The 15,257-nt window shown below is 36.6% G+C and overlaps 2 protein-coding genes across 5 annotated transcripts; one reads left to right on the plus strand and one right to left on the minus strand.

Annotated features, from left to right (window-relative positions):
- Positions 1-3,996: 3,996 nt before the first annotated feature.
- Positions 3,997-7,466, plus strand: LOC103701459 (bZIP transcription factor RISBZ4). 2 transcript variants are annotated; one of them, XM_008783511.4, is made up of 6 exons: positions 3,997-4,411; positions 4,542-4,665; positions 5,578-5,716; positions 6,180-6,255; positions 6,745-6,870; positions 6,969-7,466. In XM_008783511.4, exons 1-6 carry the CDS (start codon positions 4,214-4,216, stop codon positions 7,350-7,352), a joined length of 1,047 nt encoding a protein of 348 aa, XP_008781733.1. In that variant the 5' UTR covers positions 3,997-4,213; the 3' UTR covers positions 7,353-7,466. The 2 variants fall into 2 exon arrangements, with proteins under 2 accessions (XP_008781733.1, XP_008781732.1); XM_008783510.4 differs by having other exon boundaries at positions 4,014-4,411; positions 5,560-5,716.
- On the minus strand, positions 4,978-13,024 carry LOC103701458 (reticulon-like protein B22). 3 transcript variants are annotated; one of them, XR_603169.4, is made up of 6 exons: positions 12,517-13,024; positions 9,744-9,885; positions 8,917-8,986; positions 8,470-8,588; positions 5,831-5,988; positions 4,978-5,755 (listed from the first exon to the last, which is right to left on the minus strand). XR_603169.4 is itself a non-coding variant. In XM_008783509.4 (5 exons), exons 1-4 carry the CDS (start codon positions 12,705-12,707, stop codon positions 8,473-8,475), a joined length of 519 nt encoding a protein of 172 aa, XP_008781731.2. In that variant the 5' UTR covers positions 12,708-13,024; the 3' UTR covers positions 5,723-5,988; positions 8,470-8,472. The 3 variants fall into 3 exon arrangements, 2 of the variants coding, with proteins under 2 accessions (XP_008781731.2, XP_008781730.2); XM_008783509.4 differs by having other exon boundaries at positions 5,723-5,988; XM_008783508.4 differs by lacking the exons at positions 4,978-5,755; positions 5,831-5,988 and having other exon boundaries at positions 8,172-8,588; positions 12,517-13,023.
- Positions 13,025-15,257: the final 2,233 nt, after the last annotated feature.

Raw genomic sequence — 15,257 nt, forward strand, 5'->3', positions numbered from 1 at the left:
TCATAGAGATCTTGGTGGAAAGGGAAGGGGAGGGTGCTAATTGCCACCCAAGCCTCGGCTGCATGGGGGTTGGCAGGCTGATAGCATTGGAATCTATGACTGATTCGATAAATGGAATAGAAAAGGAAGAGATGTGAAAGATTAGTGGAGAATTGCATACGGGCATAAGCTGAGGTTGACACAGAGAGAGGCAGCATCCTAAGCTGGTGTTATAGTCGCTCAGGTTATTCGTTTCATAAACCATCATATCATCTGTCGGTTTAAGATACTAGATAATTACCGACAACGGCTCGAATTTAGTGAATAGGAAGGTTAAAGGCTTTGCTACGAAATTTTTTATTTAACTGTTACCACATTCTCTGCTACTATGCAGATTTTATTGGTCCACATCACATTATCCATGATACGTGGACCAATGAATGCCACGGGACAGATTAATTGCAGAAGTTTAAGCAAATCCTACTGCTAGCTATATTATCTGAAAAAGATCAACTTTGAATAGAACAATATTATGTAAAATATCTTTTCGAACTACGCTACAATGGGAGTCAAACTAAAGATATTGACTGAAAATAGCAAGCTTGTTTAAGGCAGAACTCGGGGTTAACAAGAAAAGCAAGAGGATTGAAGCACTCAAGATATTTTGATTAAGCCCCTAAATATGGCAATATAAACATTTTGTCATTTCGGTGAAGCTGTTAAATTATTATATTTTTTTAATCTAATAGTCTAGCACTGCAAGAAATTTTCTCTTCACTGATCTGGAAGCCTAAGCAAAACTTTCAATTTATTTAGTTATTAGGTAAATTTGATGTAAGCTAACATTCATTAGGTGGCTTTTTGAAAGAATTTATCATGTGAACATGGGTAATAGCAAACAAGAAGAGCTCAATAATGGATGGAGCCTATTTTTTACCTTGACCTACATATGCATATGTACATGATACAAAATTTATCATTCAATTGATTAACCATCAACCGGTAATCTAGGAGGATCATCAAATTCGATGTCGACCACTTTGACTACTACCAAACACAAGTTTAAGAGCAAGATACGCTATAGAAAGTCGAATCACATGTTAAATTTTGAATGCCATAACTTGGCCGCACGATGCCCAATTAAAGGGGCTTTTTTTGAATTGGGTAACTCTTCGGTATCTACAATTTGGCACCACCACTAAAAGATATGGTGCACCAAGCGATCGAGATCAAATTTCATCGTTTGGACATCAAAACAGTCCTATCAAAGCAAATTTTTTCTTTTTCTGAAAAGATTTTAACTGAACATAACTCCCAATCAAGAAAGAATTAGGTGAGGCAGCTGAATGCGAAATTGATATAAAAGTCGAGATCTATCTACTGTAGAATTTTAACTCTTCGTGATTATTTTTATTAGTCATATCTATTTTAAAAAAATTGTATCCTCTTTCAACTACAAGAGAAATTTGATCCAAATTGTGCAAAGCTGGACCTTACTAGTATAAATAAAAGCTATGTATCTTAGTTTGAAATTCATCAACGAAAGAAAATGAAACCTAGAAGGAATTATTTCATTCTCCCGGGCCAGATCAATTGAGTTGAAATTGAAATTCTCTGTTTTTGTAAGGCAGTGCACAACATGCCCAAAAACTTGTACACGCATAAATTTTAGTCTATCTTCCTCCTCCATGCAAAGTTTATCTCGGACACAAAAAACCATGCAAGTTTTCAGATAGAATGCAGGCAAAAGAGCTACTGCACAACGTAGACAATTCCAGGTATAAACCATACTATTTCATTAGTAGCTCTTCCAACCCATCTAACGTCGTTCAACTTGAGAATTCTTGCAACTCGAGCACATTAGAAACTTATATTGATTGCACAACTCTGCAGCCCCTGACCTTGGGGTTACATAGCAAATTTTGATAGTTGCAGAGAAATTTACATCAAAAGCAGTTGACTGCAAAGTACTTATATATGGAATTCTCTTTCCATTTAAAACCAGCCCCTCACTTATTTCTCCTGCTCCATGAAAGGTCATCACAGCTTTCCATCTAGATCCCATAATTTCCATTACTCAGAACGCGTATGGAAAGTGTCCAATTCCTTTATTTTGTTGTCGGAAATCAAAGTTTCTTATCCATATACGTCATGCTAAAGAACAAAGTTTTCTGGATTTAGCGCCTAGATTCTTTTTATAATATATGTGTCGTGTTACGACCGGAAGATTGTGGGTCACTAGTGGCCCGGCTGCTCTTTCTCTGGCAACTTCGATGTTATCCGGGGACGTGTCAAGCCCCGTGCAGTTAGCCTGCAGAGTTGGCCTTTATTCAGATTTTATGAACCAATGGCAACTCGACGCATCATCAAACAGCATCAAATGCTAACCAAGACGAAACAGCGGATCCTGGTTGAGGCTGCCGTGCAAAGCAAAAGTAAGCCGCGGCCTATGTGGAAGTTCATGCACCCCTCCCACCTTTCCAAAGGCCGGTGCGAATCCGAATCAACCTCCATTGCCCCACTCCTGCTTTCCCATTACAACCCTCGTTCTTGTCACAATTCTCAAGCTTCCCTTCATCGAATCAACTTGTCCCTCTTGGCAGCTTAAAAAATCACAAATATATATATATATATATATATATATATATATATATATATATATATATATATATATATATATATTTATATATAAAGACAGTCATATAATTTGGACGATATGATCATGATCCAAACAATTTGATACAATCTACTACTTCTTAATTATTTGTATATAAAGAATTATATAATTTGAAGACTCCTACTCTATATATTAAATAGTCCAAAAATGGACAATCTAAATAATACTAAATTATATATGATTTTTGATCGTTTGATATATATAGGCTAAGGATCTTTGAATTATATATTTTTTGGTAATATAAGCATTTTAAAAATAGTAAATTACATCGAATTACTTCAATCGTCAATATAGATCTTTATTATTCAATGTAGATCTGACCCAATTTGAATAGAGATCCATATAAATATAGTCAAATATATATATATATATATATATATATATATATATATATATATATATATATATATATATATATATATATATATATATAACCTTACAAATATAGCAATTCTATGAAATAACTTATAAATCAACTATTCCTTTTGCACTTTTCCTACCTCTTGAATCAAATGCACCTTGTGAAATAACTATCTCAAAAGATTAACTATTCCTAATCGACTTATTGTTGCTGAACTAAATGCATCCTATAAAATAACAAAGCAAAAAAAATAACCATCCTTTCCTACTTTTGAACCAAGTCCAGCATATGAAATAACTATCTTGTTCCTAACCGAAATGCAGTTAATGCAATATTTGGCTCAGCAATAAAACAAGCATGCGACTTGAAATAAGACCCGCGCATGAAAGTTGCCCAAAAAAAAAAATGAAAAAAATAAAAAATTATTTCAATCAAATATGTTCATGCCAAAATGTATATCATTTTGAGAATAGGATGCAATCCAGCATAATTATTTTTTGCATAAATTTGTTTTTCAATTTTTTTTAAATGGAAAAGGACATTCCCAAACTAGAGTTATTCCAAATATTTTGAAAAGAAAATCAAAAAATTAGTTTTTTTGTTTTTGGTACTACGGTATCTCACGTTAGCCTGATGTGAGTTCTACCATCAGCGTCAAGAGAAATAAGAGTAAATAAAGGTAGGGAAGCGGAATCAGTCCCTGTCTATAAAATTTTTTTTGAGTGCTGAATAGCAAAGAAGGCGAACCAGTCTGCTGTCGTGTTCGCCTTCCAAAATACATAAACTACCTAAAACGAGTTACAGCCAGCCACCGAGCTCTAGATATCTCTGAATAGGAGGTGGCCATCGCCCTGTCGCCTGATGTCACGAATGCACTCAATTACCATAGTCGAGTCTTCTTCTAGAATGATGTAGTCTGCCCCTTGGTTCATAAGGTGACAGCTCCAAATGGAACAAGGCGGTCTAAAAGTAGGAAATTGGGAAAGTGGCGTTTTGGTGATTAAGGACACAGTGCATGGGCAGCCACCTGAAGACATCCCTTTCGCACCCAGCCTTTCCCTTTCTCTTTTTTGCCTTTCCGACGTTGTATTGGGTCCGACGAGGCGTCCATGGAAAGAACGATATCATCAGCCGGGCGAGAAGAAAGCAAGCACCCTTAAAAGAACCCAGCTCCAGAGCTCCGCACCGGCAGCGAGATGAAGAGATTCGCGTCGGAATTGGATCTGGAGGCGTTACTGCAACCGGTCGGCGGCGAGACCGATGACCATCATCGGCCACAACCGCCCCCGGCCGCGATAGAGGACCTCCTCCTCCCCGCGGCGGCCTCGCAGAAGCCCGGAGGAGACCCCTTCGCCGACGTCTGCGGCGACTTGGGTTTCCCTTTCGGCGATCGGGTGAGCTCCCCAGTCTCTCTCTTCTTGACTTCGCTGAGAAAATGCCCCTTCCCTTATCTAAATCCTAGATTCGAGACCGTGATGTCGTGGATGCTTACTGAAGAGTAGTTGGCTGTGCGCTTGAAAGCAGGAGACGTTAAGCAGTCATTCGACTGGTGTTCTCCAGGCAGGGAGTCAGCAGTTGTGGTCTCAGAATCCCACCCCCAAGCACTCCAGCATTTCTGCAACCATCGAGTCCCAATCTTCCATTTGTGGTATGGCCTTTCTCTTCTTCTTCTTCTGCCTCTCCTTTCATCTGATCTTGGAGCAGATCAATATTTTAGCCCCATGGAGCTAGCTTACCATGAACCCAGAACCCAACGTATCATGGTTTTCTTGGTCTACGATCTGCCTTGGTACAAGAAATCGCAGCTCCTTATGGTTAAAAAAAGGTGGAGAGTGAAGCAAATTTAACGAGTCCACCAAAAGTAAATAGATAAATATATAAATCTGACCATTGCTTGTGTCACAAGTCCGCTAGCTAGGCGCCCGCTATTGAGAGGAAATTGGTATAATCATGTGATACCTTTCAATTTTCATATGACCGAGGAACAGGGGAGGTATCTTTCGCATCAAGGAAGGATTCATCTTCCTCCATGCGAATCCATCATTGGATCATGCAATGATTGCTTTGATAACCATGCAAGCAGCTGAATAAAAAGATACTTTGAAATCTGTGCAGAATGAGATATAATTATTGAGGCCATAAAAAGAGGAAAATCAACCATTTTTTCTTGCGAAAGATACTCATGACTGAGATCAGAGGGAATTCAACTTCACCAGGCCGGCTTCTCTAACCATCTAACATCCATGAAACACTTTGTTTGAGTTACTTGTTACTTTCTATAGCTGCTCCCTTTTCCTGCCCACTGCCCTCTTTGCAGGTCACAGTTTATGCATACTTAAAAATTTAAAAAAAAATAAAGAAAAACATTATGTAGTTATGGTACAGTACTAATCTTTCAGGTTCTTTTTCTTTACAAATGGTTCTCCTAGGATTGGAACCCGCATCATTGCGCTTGTAGGTCAAAGGCTTTTACCATGATCGATCCCAGTTTTTGCATGCAATAGAATGATCTAATTGTATCATGACACTGATTTTTTGATAGCTGGTACCCCAACTTCAGCTCATAAGCCTAAAGGTAGAGAGAATCAAGCTCCAGGAGGAACAAGTGGTTCTGAGCAGTCAGATGACGAATCATTCGAATTCGAGCCTGGGTCATGCGAACAAAGCACAAACGTTTCTGATTTGAAGCGCATGAGAAGGTATAACTAAAACTTCACATCATTTTAATTTCATCACATCTGTAATGCCACGAAATAATGATCATCCATTCCATACAAGCAATTTATGGCAAAGATTTTTGATGGAATACTTACCAAATACTTATTCCGAGATGAAATTCCAGAATGTTTGTGATGCAAACACCATGACAATGAATGAGAAAGTTCTCTGCCACAGGTTTTTGTACGATCTGCAGCTCCCTTGTACAATTTTTCGTTTTTCTTCAGATGAGGTGGCTCTGAAACTAGACCATCTGCATAGTTTCATATCATGTATTTTATACAGGTCTGCCTAACCAAATCAAAGGGCATTGCATGCGTAAGAAACCTAAGAATGAGATAACAACATATGATTCTTTTAGTAGCTACTGCATGGGTGAAGCATGTTCCATTTGCCTTTGTCTTCTTCGAATAGTTCTAATTCAGGGATTCTCAATTTTTGAAGGATGGTATCCAACCGCGAATCTGCGAGACGCTCCAGGAAGAGAAAGCAAGCACATTTAGCTGATCTCGAGTTGCAGGTAACAATTAACCATGCTCCTATTATATAAATTTCCACACTTCCAAATGAAAATAATCGTCGCACCAGAACTACTTCTAGGTCCTTCAGCTATGCATAACAAAGAATATGATGATGACAATCTACAACTTGAAAATGATAGTCCAATAAGGAAGAGTAATCTTCAGCATATAATCCCTTGCCCAACACTGCCTACTAGAATTACCTTACAAAGAGGTTTCCTCATCCAAATATTCAATGTGGGAGCCAAAAAATTTATCTGGGCCTCTTTAATCCAAGCACAGAAAATTTGAATACTGGACACATGGGACAAAATCCATATCTAGGATTGATTTGTTTTCACATAGTTTCAATAGGAATGCAGTAGGAGCAGGATTTAACGCACTAAAACATTACCCAAAACTGTATCTATATGTCTGATAAACGAGGAATTGCATCCTTTCTTTGACTACTATAATTCAAAATTCCGTTTTTGTTGTTGAATCATCAGGTTGACCAACTTAGAGGAGAAAATGCATCTTTATTCAAGCAACTAACAGATGCCAATCAACAATTCACTGAAGCTGCTAGAGATAACAGGGTTCTCAAATCAGGTGTGGAAAATTTGAGAGTCAAGGTAAGTCTTAACAAGCCAAAACCTTAATTGCTTCTCAAGCTTGTAAAATGGCCAGGAGGCAGTCCAAGAGAGACTTAACTTTTGTTTTTTTGCTTCAGGTAAAGATGGCAGAAGATTTGGTTACTAGAGGGTCGTTAACTTGTAGTCTAGACCATCTCCTTCAAAGCAACAGTGGATCACCCCAGTATCTAAATACTCGACAGCCATGTCGAGCATTATCAGATGTCCTTTCAACCTTGGATTTCCAAGGTGATGACACTTGCTACACTGGTATGTCGGCGGCTGGACAAGTTCAAAGCATAGCAATGGAGAATAGTCAGAACAAGAATGGGGGTATCAGGTCTAGAATGAATCACAGCTTGCCACTGGAAAGCATCCCAGGATTGGAAAACCTACAGAACAGACACTCCAGTGAAGTAACAAACAGCGGGGCTGACATTTGGACATGGGATTCCCATACAAATGCAATGCCCAAGCTTTGAATTCCATTCACTAAACAGTGGAAGACTAGTATTGTCAAACTCTGTCTAGTAACTTTAAATATGCTACTTTCTCAACTTTCTTTTCATAATGCAATGAGCTTTATCTTTTCATCAGTGATGATGACTCCCAAGGTTTTGCAACTTCAATGATTTGATATTTCATTATGTCTGCAAAAATTGCTCACGATCATGGTTAACAAGAGGGTGTGACTACTGAAGATTATCCAAGTGCGTGGGCATCTGAAATCAAATTGAAGCAAAAGCCACAGTCAGGTCACAAAACACAATGTACTTTTTTTTACTGTTGTTGGGAGACAACGTGGAAATGCTGACGCCCAAATACAAGTCTAAGACCTCTCTCACATACAGAAGGGGTGTCAACTGGCCATGCCCCTTTGGCAAAATAGAAACTAATGCATCATTCTGCATGCCAGCAGATGCTAAAGTCTCGTTCTGTTCATGTGTTTCAATTTCCAGCTAGTAAATAATGATATGGTTGGATGCATATTATACAAAGATATTATACAGCTAGTAAATAATGATATGGTTCGATGCATATTACATCACTTGCTATACAAAGAAAGAGGAATGGAATTACAAGCTCAATGTTCCCATTACTCTCATTTGGATGATCACAAGCTCAATGTGATAAATTAGATGGCCAGAGCATTGTTGATAAACTGAAACAAATTCTGATAAGAGTACTGAAAGCTAATAATTATTACCAAGGAGACACAGATCTGCTAGCTGGCGTTGGACTGTTTTCAGGAAATAACAAGAAGAAGTACAGACAAACAAACGAACATCCGGAAATGGATATTCAGAAAAAGCAATGTATATAAACTGAAACAAATTCCCATAAGAGTAATGCAAGCTAATAATAATTCCCAACGAGATATAGATCTGCTAGCTGATGTTAGACTGTTTTCAGGAAATAACAGGAAATACAGATAAACAATCAAACACCCACAAATGGATATTCATATGCTTTTGAACAAGTTACACGTCATGCAATCAAACCAATTACCAAAGAAGTTTGGATGCCGTCTTTAATCTATACAAAGGAAAAATTGCCTCTATAACCCATAGACTAGGGGCCAGAATATTGCAAATTTACCCCTTATATGGCATCCTGAGCTCCACCTGTAGAGTCTCTTCGTTTTGAAAACCGAGAAATGCACCTATTGATCAGTTGGGAATTTTGGGCAAAAGCGTACATACAAAGCAAGCACAATCCTGTTCAAAACACCAGATAACCAGCTGAGTTAAACGTACTGCACAATTTGCTTATGTCAAATCGCAAAAGCACTTGAAACAAAGATTTGATAACTAACAGGTATTCAAGGCATTATACATTATATAAGGGTGCATTTTCAGATTATAGTAATAAAATTAATGGTCTTCATAACATTATTGGTACCAGGAATGGCAACAGAATTGTCAATGGGAGGATGTGCAAGGAAGCCAAATGACAGTAAGAGATGGGTGAGCTTTTTGGACATTTGGACAATCTCAAACACAAATGAGAGACAGAGAGAGTAGATAAGTTATGTAGTATATTTACCAGCATAAGCCACCGTAGCACCTGAAGCAACTCGTCCCAAAGCTGCTAGGAGGTATAGAATAAGCACCACCTGGAAAGTTAACAATAATGTGTAAGGAACATAACAAAGATATAGACTGTTTTACACATGGGAGGAAAAGGTAACAAAGTCACATCAGTTGCACCTTCCAATGCCTAGATAACATCGTGCATTCCAAACGAACTATGAAAGAACATGAAGTGTATTTTGGAGCCTTTTTGATGCAAAGAAGTTCACTGTCATCTAACTCAGAAGATGGGAATGTCAAAACAATGCACTATTATGAGAGCCCATGTAGGCGTGTGTTTAATCCCATATTAGGTGCATTGGCAAGATTTTGAGTACTTCTATAGGGCCAAGAAACCCAAATAATACCTTCTAGCTAGCCTATCTTGGGTTATTACAAATAAAATGGTATCAAAGTAGATTCGGCCTATAGCCCATATGGACTAGGGGATACTATAGCACATGCCCATTTGAGGTTGACCACAAGCCGATTAAGGTATTTGTGATGTTGATTCAATTTGGATCCTTAGCCTGACCAAGACGCCAGGGCTTGAACAGGAGTATATGAGATTCAAACTGATAGAGTCATAGATGATGAATGAGACACTTATCGCCAAGCAAATTGCTATGCCAAATCGATAATCTAAACCTAGTCCTCTTGAGGTAGCACAACAACAGCTTTAGCTATAAAGACAGCTAGTAGAAGAGCAAACAACTTTCTGGATCTAGATGAACAGTAATGTACAATGAAATTTCCTAAATAATGCTGAAAATTAAAGATGTGCAATTGTTACTAAAAGACCTTCAAAAATAGCCTCTTGTCATGTCCTGTTGCAGCAACCCGTAACACAGACTCTGCTGCCCCTATTGTATTAGCCAAGCATGCAGCAATTGAATTGGCTGTGTCCTGAGAAATCTGCCATTCAAGAGGATCTACAGGTACCCTGAATACAAATCACAAAACATTTGAATAGATTAGCCACAATCAATTACCTTGTGGTTACCATGAATCTCTAGCTTAGACCTGCTGCAGCTAAATATTTGCAAGGAGAGGGTTGCAACAAGAAGACCGGACTCTAAATCCTAACTCACCTGTTAAATGCTAAACATATAGACAGGCCAGCGGCATAAGCAGCTGGAATAAAACAATTTTACAAATACAGTTTACCGTTAAAATGATGATGGCAAAGTTCAGTACTAATGTGCTAATCAACTAGAAAACAATAGCTTTAAACACTTCGTATCAGTGGCATTCATATAATAATGGTGTCAGATAACCATATGAAATGGATGTCAGGTTATCAAGAGCACGTAAAGGCTTTGCTAGATATCACATGGCGGATATTGTTAGTACCTAATGAATGGACAAAAATAATACAATTATAATATCAAAGGCTGATGTTACAAAAGTATCTAACCAGAAGTGCATCTTCATAAGTTATTTGGAATCTTGCCAGCACAGCTGATTGGTGAAGATTCTTGTATACTGTCTTCTCCAATGAAAATGAGAATCCCAGAAATAACTATCCCAAAGGTTAAAAACACTAATTATTCATCTAGGACCCAGTACAGTAAAGAAGGAAACATCAGATGTTAGATGGCTTTATGTATGAAAGAAGCTGATTCATCCCTGGGTATGTATTCGCTAATCACAATTTTCTTTAAATATCAACAGACATGTGCAGGTATAGGTTTTCCAAAGAAAATAAATAGTATCAAATTTTATGAAGCGTGTCATTATGAGGGATTCGCTTCTCAAGAGGCCTATATGACTCATCAATATAGCCAACAATTGTTAATTTGTTAGCACAGGTAGCTGGTGCTTCACCCCTAAGGGCTTTCTCTCTAGGAGGTCAAGGGTTCAAATCCTAAGCACTGCTCAAAAAAATGACTGATCAATATCAGATTATATTTATGAGCTAAGACTCACTCCTTTTATTTTCTTTTTATTTTTGTTTAATATATAAATACTGATCCAAAGATTATTTGAAAATTGAACGTGTATACACTCCCAAACTCCATGCACTAGACATGCAAGGACAAACTAATGTTAAACCAATCAAAGAAGAAATAGATAAGCACCAGCCTTGCAGGATCATATACTAGACTATAGAACGGTCATGAAGAAACAAAAGGAGGTAATATGAAACAACAAAGTTACGTTTGGTTTACATCCCACTCATAAGAGAACAAAAATTGCTTTTAGTTTACATCCCACTCATAAATTGGCATTGTTCAAAAGAAGTATTGTCATACACCCGAGAATCCTCATCATATCTTTAATATGTTATCCGCCATTTTTCTGGTAATGTGATTCACCAAGTGTACAATTGACCATGTACCATCTTCTATATTACTAGAATATAAAGCATTTTTCATACTATCAAAAGCCATCATTATCTTCTTCTTTAACTTTTTATCCACCAAAAATGTGAATAATATCCACTTTTAACATGTCAATAAAACACGCATAAATATATCTTTGCCCCACAATAACCAGTGCCACATAAACCCCTTGTGCTTAGTTGGATGAGAGTGGAGAGTGTTTGGATGGTAAGGAAGGAGAAATATGAGATAGAGAGGGATACCAGTAGTAGCTGAAGGTAGATGAGGAGGAAACAAGAGTTGAAGAGATGGAGGAAAAGAAGGATATAAAGAACATCTTAGGAAAGGAGAAGTGGAGCATCTGCGGGCTTAGTCATAACAGAGAGTAAGATCGCTTAATTTTTGTACCAATAACACACAGATAGTGTTGAGACAATTGGCACACAGTAGTTACATATAAATGTTAAATTTTCCTTTCATAGGAGACTGAACAAGTTGGTATCAAAAGCTCATTTCTTCCCTTTTTTTTGTTCTAATTGAAATTTCTGAAGAGGGGTTAGTAGAGAAACCTACAAAACTTAACATCTCATCTTCAATAAACTGAGCCAACTCAGTTTAAGTTCCAACAAAATTTCTTCCAACATTGAGCACTATGAGTTACAAAATCCAGTATTGATCGATTACTCCACGAAGAACCTAGTGACTACCCTAAATCAAAATCAGCCAAAATTGTCTTTCTCCCATCTTGAGCTTAATTAGAAACCAAATACGGACTTGGACATTCCAGGTTACAATCAAAATCCTTTCTTTTTACTGTTAAAAAGAAACACTTTTCCACAATAACGCTAAAATCACATCTTCGATATCTTAAAATGTTAAGAATTAGCCTCCAGGAAACTAATTGAGTGCCCAAGAGTAAACAAGGAAAACATTTTTTGCTATCAATATGATCAAAATTTAATGCAAGACAACGAATCCCTGATCTATACACCATATAAAGCTCTAATTAATAACAATTGCACGTATATTGCAGGAGAAATAGCTTATAGTTCTGCCAAGCTTAACATAACACAAAATCCCCCTGATAGATGGTAAAAATTCGGTGCATCAAAACAGAAAGACGCCATTATAAACCAAGAACCGCAGCATCGACCAACAAACAAAGGAAAAAAAATCTAAAATTCGAGAATTGGAAACCTCTGGCGATTAAAAAAAGAAAAGAGAAAGAAGAAAGTAGAGGGGGGGAGTACGAGATGTTCATCTGGCGGAAAAGCATGCCGAGGATGGCGAGGGAACAGAGAAGGACGATGAGGACGTCGGAGACGAGGGAGAGGAGGCTTGACTCCCGGTACGCGCAGTGGTAGTAGATCAGGCTCCCGCACACCAGCACCACCGCGGGCCGCCCCACCTCCACCCGTCCCCCCTCCGCCTCCTCCTCCATCTCTCCGATAGAAAGAGAGGCGGCTCAAACCCTAATTTTTCTCGCCGTGTTCTATTCACCAGCCGCCGCCGCCGCCGCCGGCCCCTGCCCCTGTTGGACTCGGCGTGCTGAACCTTTTACCGAAGAATTCTGAAGTCGGGAAATAAATTCCCGGAGATTTTTCCCCCTTTTCCTTCCCAGAAGAAGCACCTGGCTTGTTATACCTGCACGGTTCAAGCATGGACAAGATCAGCTCCCCGGATTTTCATCAGGCCTCGGCCAGAGATTCCAGGTCGTCAGATCAGGGCCCGGTCAAAATTCTGCCGCTATCGTCTCCTCTTCTTTTCTCTTACATTACTAGAACAGGGAAAACTCAACTCCCTTTCTAAATTTTTTTTAAAAAAAATACAAAAAAAAATTATAAAAAAAATCATATAAAAGAATTTGCATATATTCGCTTCCACTCGAGAAATCATTTTTTTAATAAATTTATAAAGTTCGTGCACCAAAAAAAAGAAAAAGAAATATTTAAAAAAATAATTCATTTTTATTGGGAAGGGAAAAAAATTTATTCAAAAAGAAACATATACAAAAGAAAAAAATCCATGCACAAAAAATAAACAAATCATTTTTACAGGGACTCTTCAAAAGGAAAAAATTATCCAAAAAGAAATGTACGCATAAAAAATCCAACCAAAAAAAGAAAAAATAACCCATTTGAAATATTCTCTAAATTATATTTTTAGTAGACTGTTTGGAAAAAAGATATTGCGTCCAAAAAATTCTTCTTATTTTATGGGAACTCCACATGCACAGAGAAAGGAAAAAATAATTCATTTATAATATTTTCTTATAAAAAGTTTGAAATAAATTAAATTTTATGTAGGACTCTTCAAAAAGAAATAAAAATTAATTCAAAAATAAATGTACACACAAAAGAAATCTAAGCACAAAAAATAATTCGTTTGTAATATTTTGTAAATTAGATTTTTAGTGGGACTCTTTGAAGAAAGAAAAAAAAAACTTTTTGAGGGGAGCTCTATATTAATTTGTTCATAGTATTTTCTCTGTGAGTATCAAAAATTTGAAATAAACTTGATTTTTAGTGGGACTTTTTGAAAAACAAAAAAAATTGTTTCTTATTTCTTTTGAAAACTCCACACAAAAAAAAGGAAAGAATAATTTATTTGTAATATTTTCTCCATAAGTAAATTAAATTTTTAGTGAGATTCTTCAAAAGGAAAAAAAATATTCAAAAGGGATGTTCAAAAAGAAAAAAAAACCATTCTCATAAAAAAAAATCATGCACAAAAAAATCACAACAATTGTAGGAAGTCATGTTAAAGAAAAAAAAGGCACATGCATAAAAAAAAATCAGAAAAAAATAATATCTTCATAATTAGAATTTTAATGGGTTCAAAAAAAAGAAAAATCTTATTTTTCTAGAAACTCTATATGTACAAAAAAAAAAGTAATTTGTTCGCAATATTTTCTCCACTAAGAAAAAAAAATATCAGTGGGAATCTTCAAAAAGAAAACAATTCTGCTTCTTATTATTTTGAGAACGCCACATGCGCAAAAAAAATAATTCATTCATAATATTTTCTCCACGAGTGAATTATATTTTTGGTGAGACTCTTCAAAAAGAAAAAAATCATTGAATAAGAAACATTCAAAAAGGAAAAAATTATAGTTGCACAAAAAAAATCAAACAAAAAATAACAATTATAGAAAATTATGTAAAAAGGAAATCATGCATGCAAAAAAAAATGAAAAAAAAATTAGGAAAAAAAATCGTTCATAGAAAAGGAAAAAATGTAGCATTCCAAAGTTGTGTAGAAAAGAAAAGACAAAAAAAAAATTGCTTCTTATTTCTTTTAGAAACTTTAAGAAATCTATTTCTTATTTATTTTTCTCCATACAAGAAAAATTTTGAGCTTGAGTTAAGTGTCACGACGATCAAAGATAGTAAGAAATCTGAAAAAATCTCGCCTCTATTTCTTCCTACAATTGAAGTGTCAGGTTCGTGCCATAGTAAACGAAGAGATTGGAAGAATTAGTATCGCACCTTTATTTGTTTACTTTATTTTTAAGATTTTTATTATTTTTCTATTACATAGAATTATATTTCTATCTTTATTGTTATCTGCACATCGCGCGGATTACCATTCCTGTCTACTAAATAGCTCTTTTTTTTGTGGATAATTCTCTCAAGTTCTTTGTTTCTTCTTACAACGGTGATTGAGACCTATGGCCTCGCCACACTCTTCTCCCCCCTCTCATGCTTTCTCCCTTCTCTAAATTCTCTAGGTCCTACGATGCGCGATCCTACTAGATCTGGGAGGATTTGCTCAAACATGCGCTAAAAGGTGAAAAGCTTTCCAAAGAAGAAAAAAAGCAAGAAATTTAATCTTAACTTTGTTTCATGCCACATTAGCTAATTGTTTATTTTGTAATGGTTTGATAACTTGTTCGTTAGATCTCCAATGCTAACCTTTTTGTAGTCTTTTATTCTGATGGTGTAAACTTGATTTTCATCCATCTGAATGATAATGGTTTGCAACAAATTGC

Source organism: Phoenix dactylifera, chromosome 1, assembly GCF_009389715.1.
Source record: "Phoenix dactylifera cultivar Barhee BC4 chromosome 1, palm_55x_up_171113_PBpolish2nd_filt_p, whole genome shotgun sequence".
Classification (NCBI taxonomy): domain Eukaryota; kingdom Viridiplantae; phylum Streptophyta; class Magnoliopsida; order Arecales; family Arecaceae; genus Phoenix; species Phoenix dactylifera.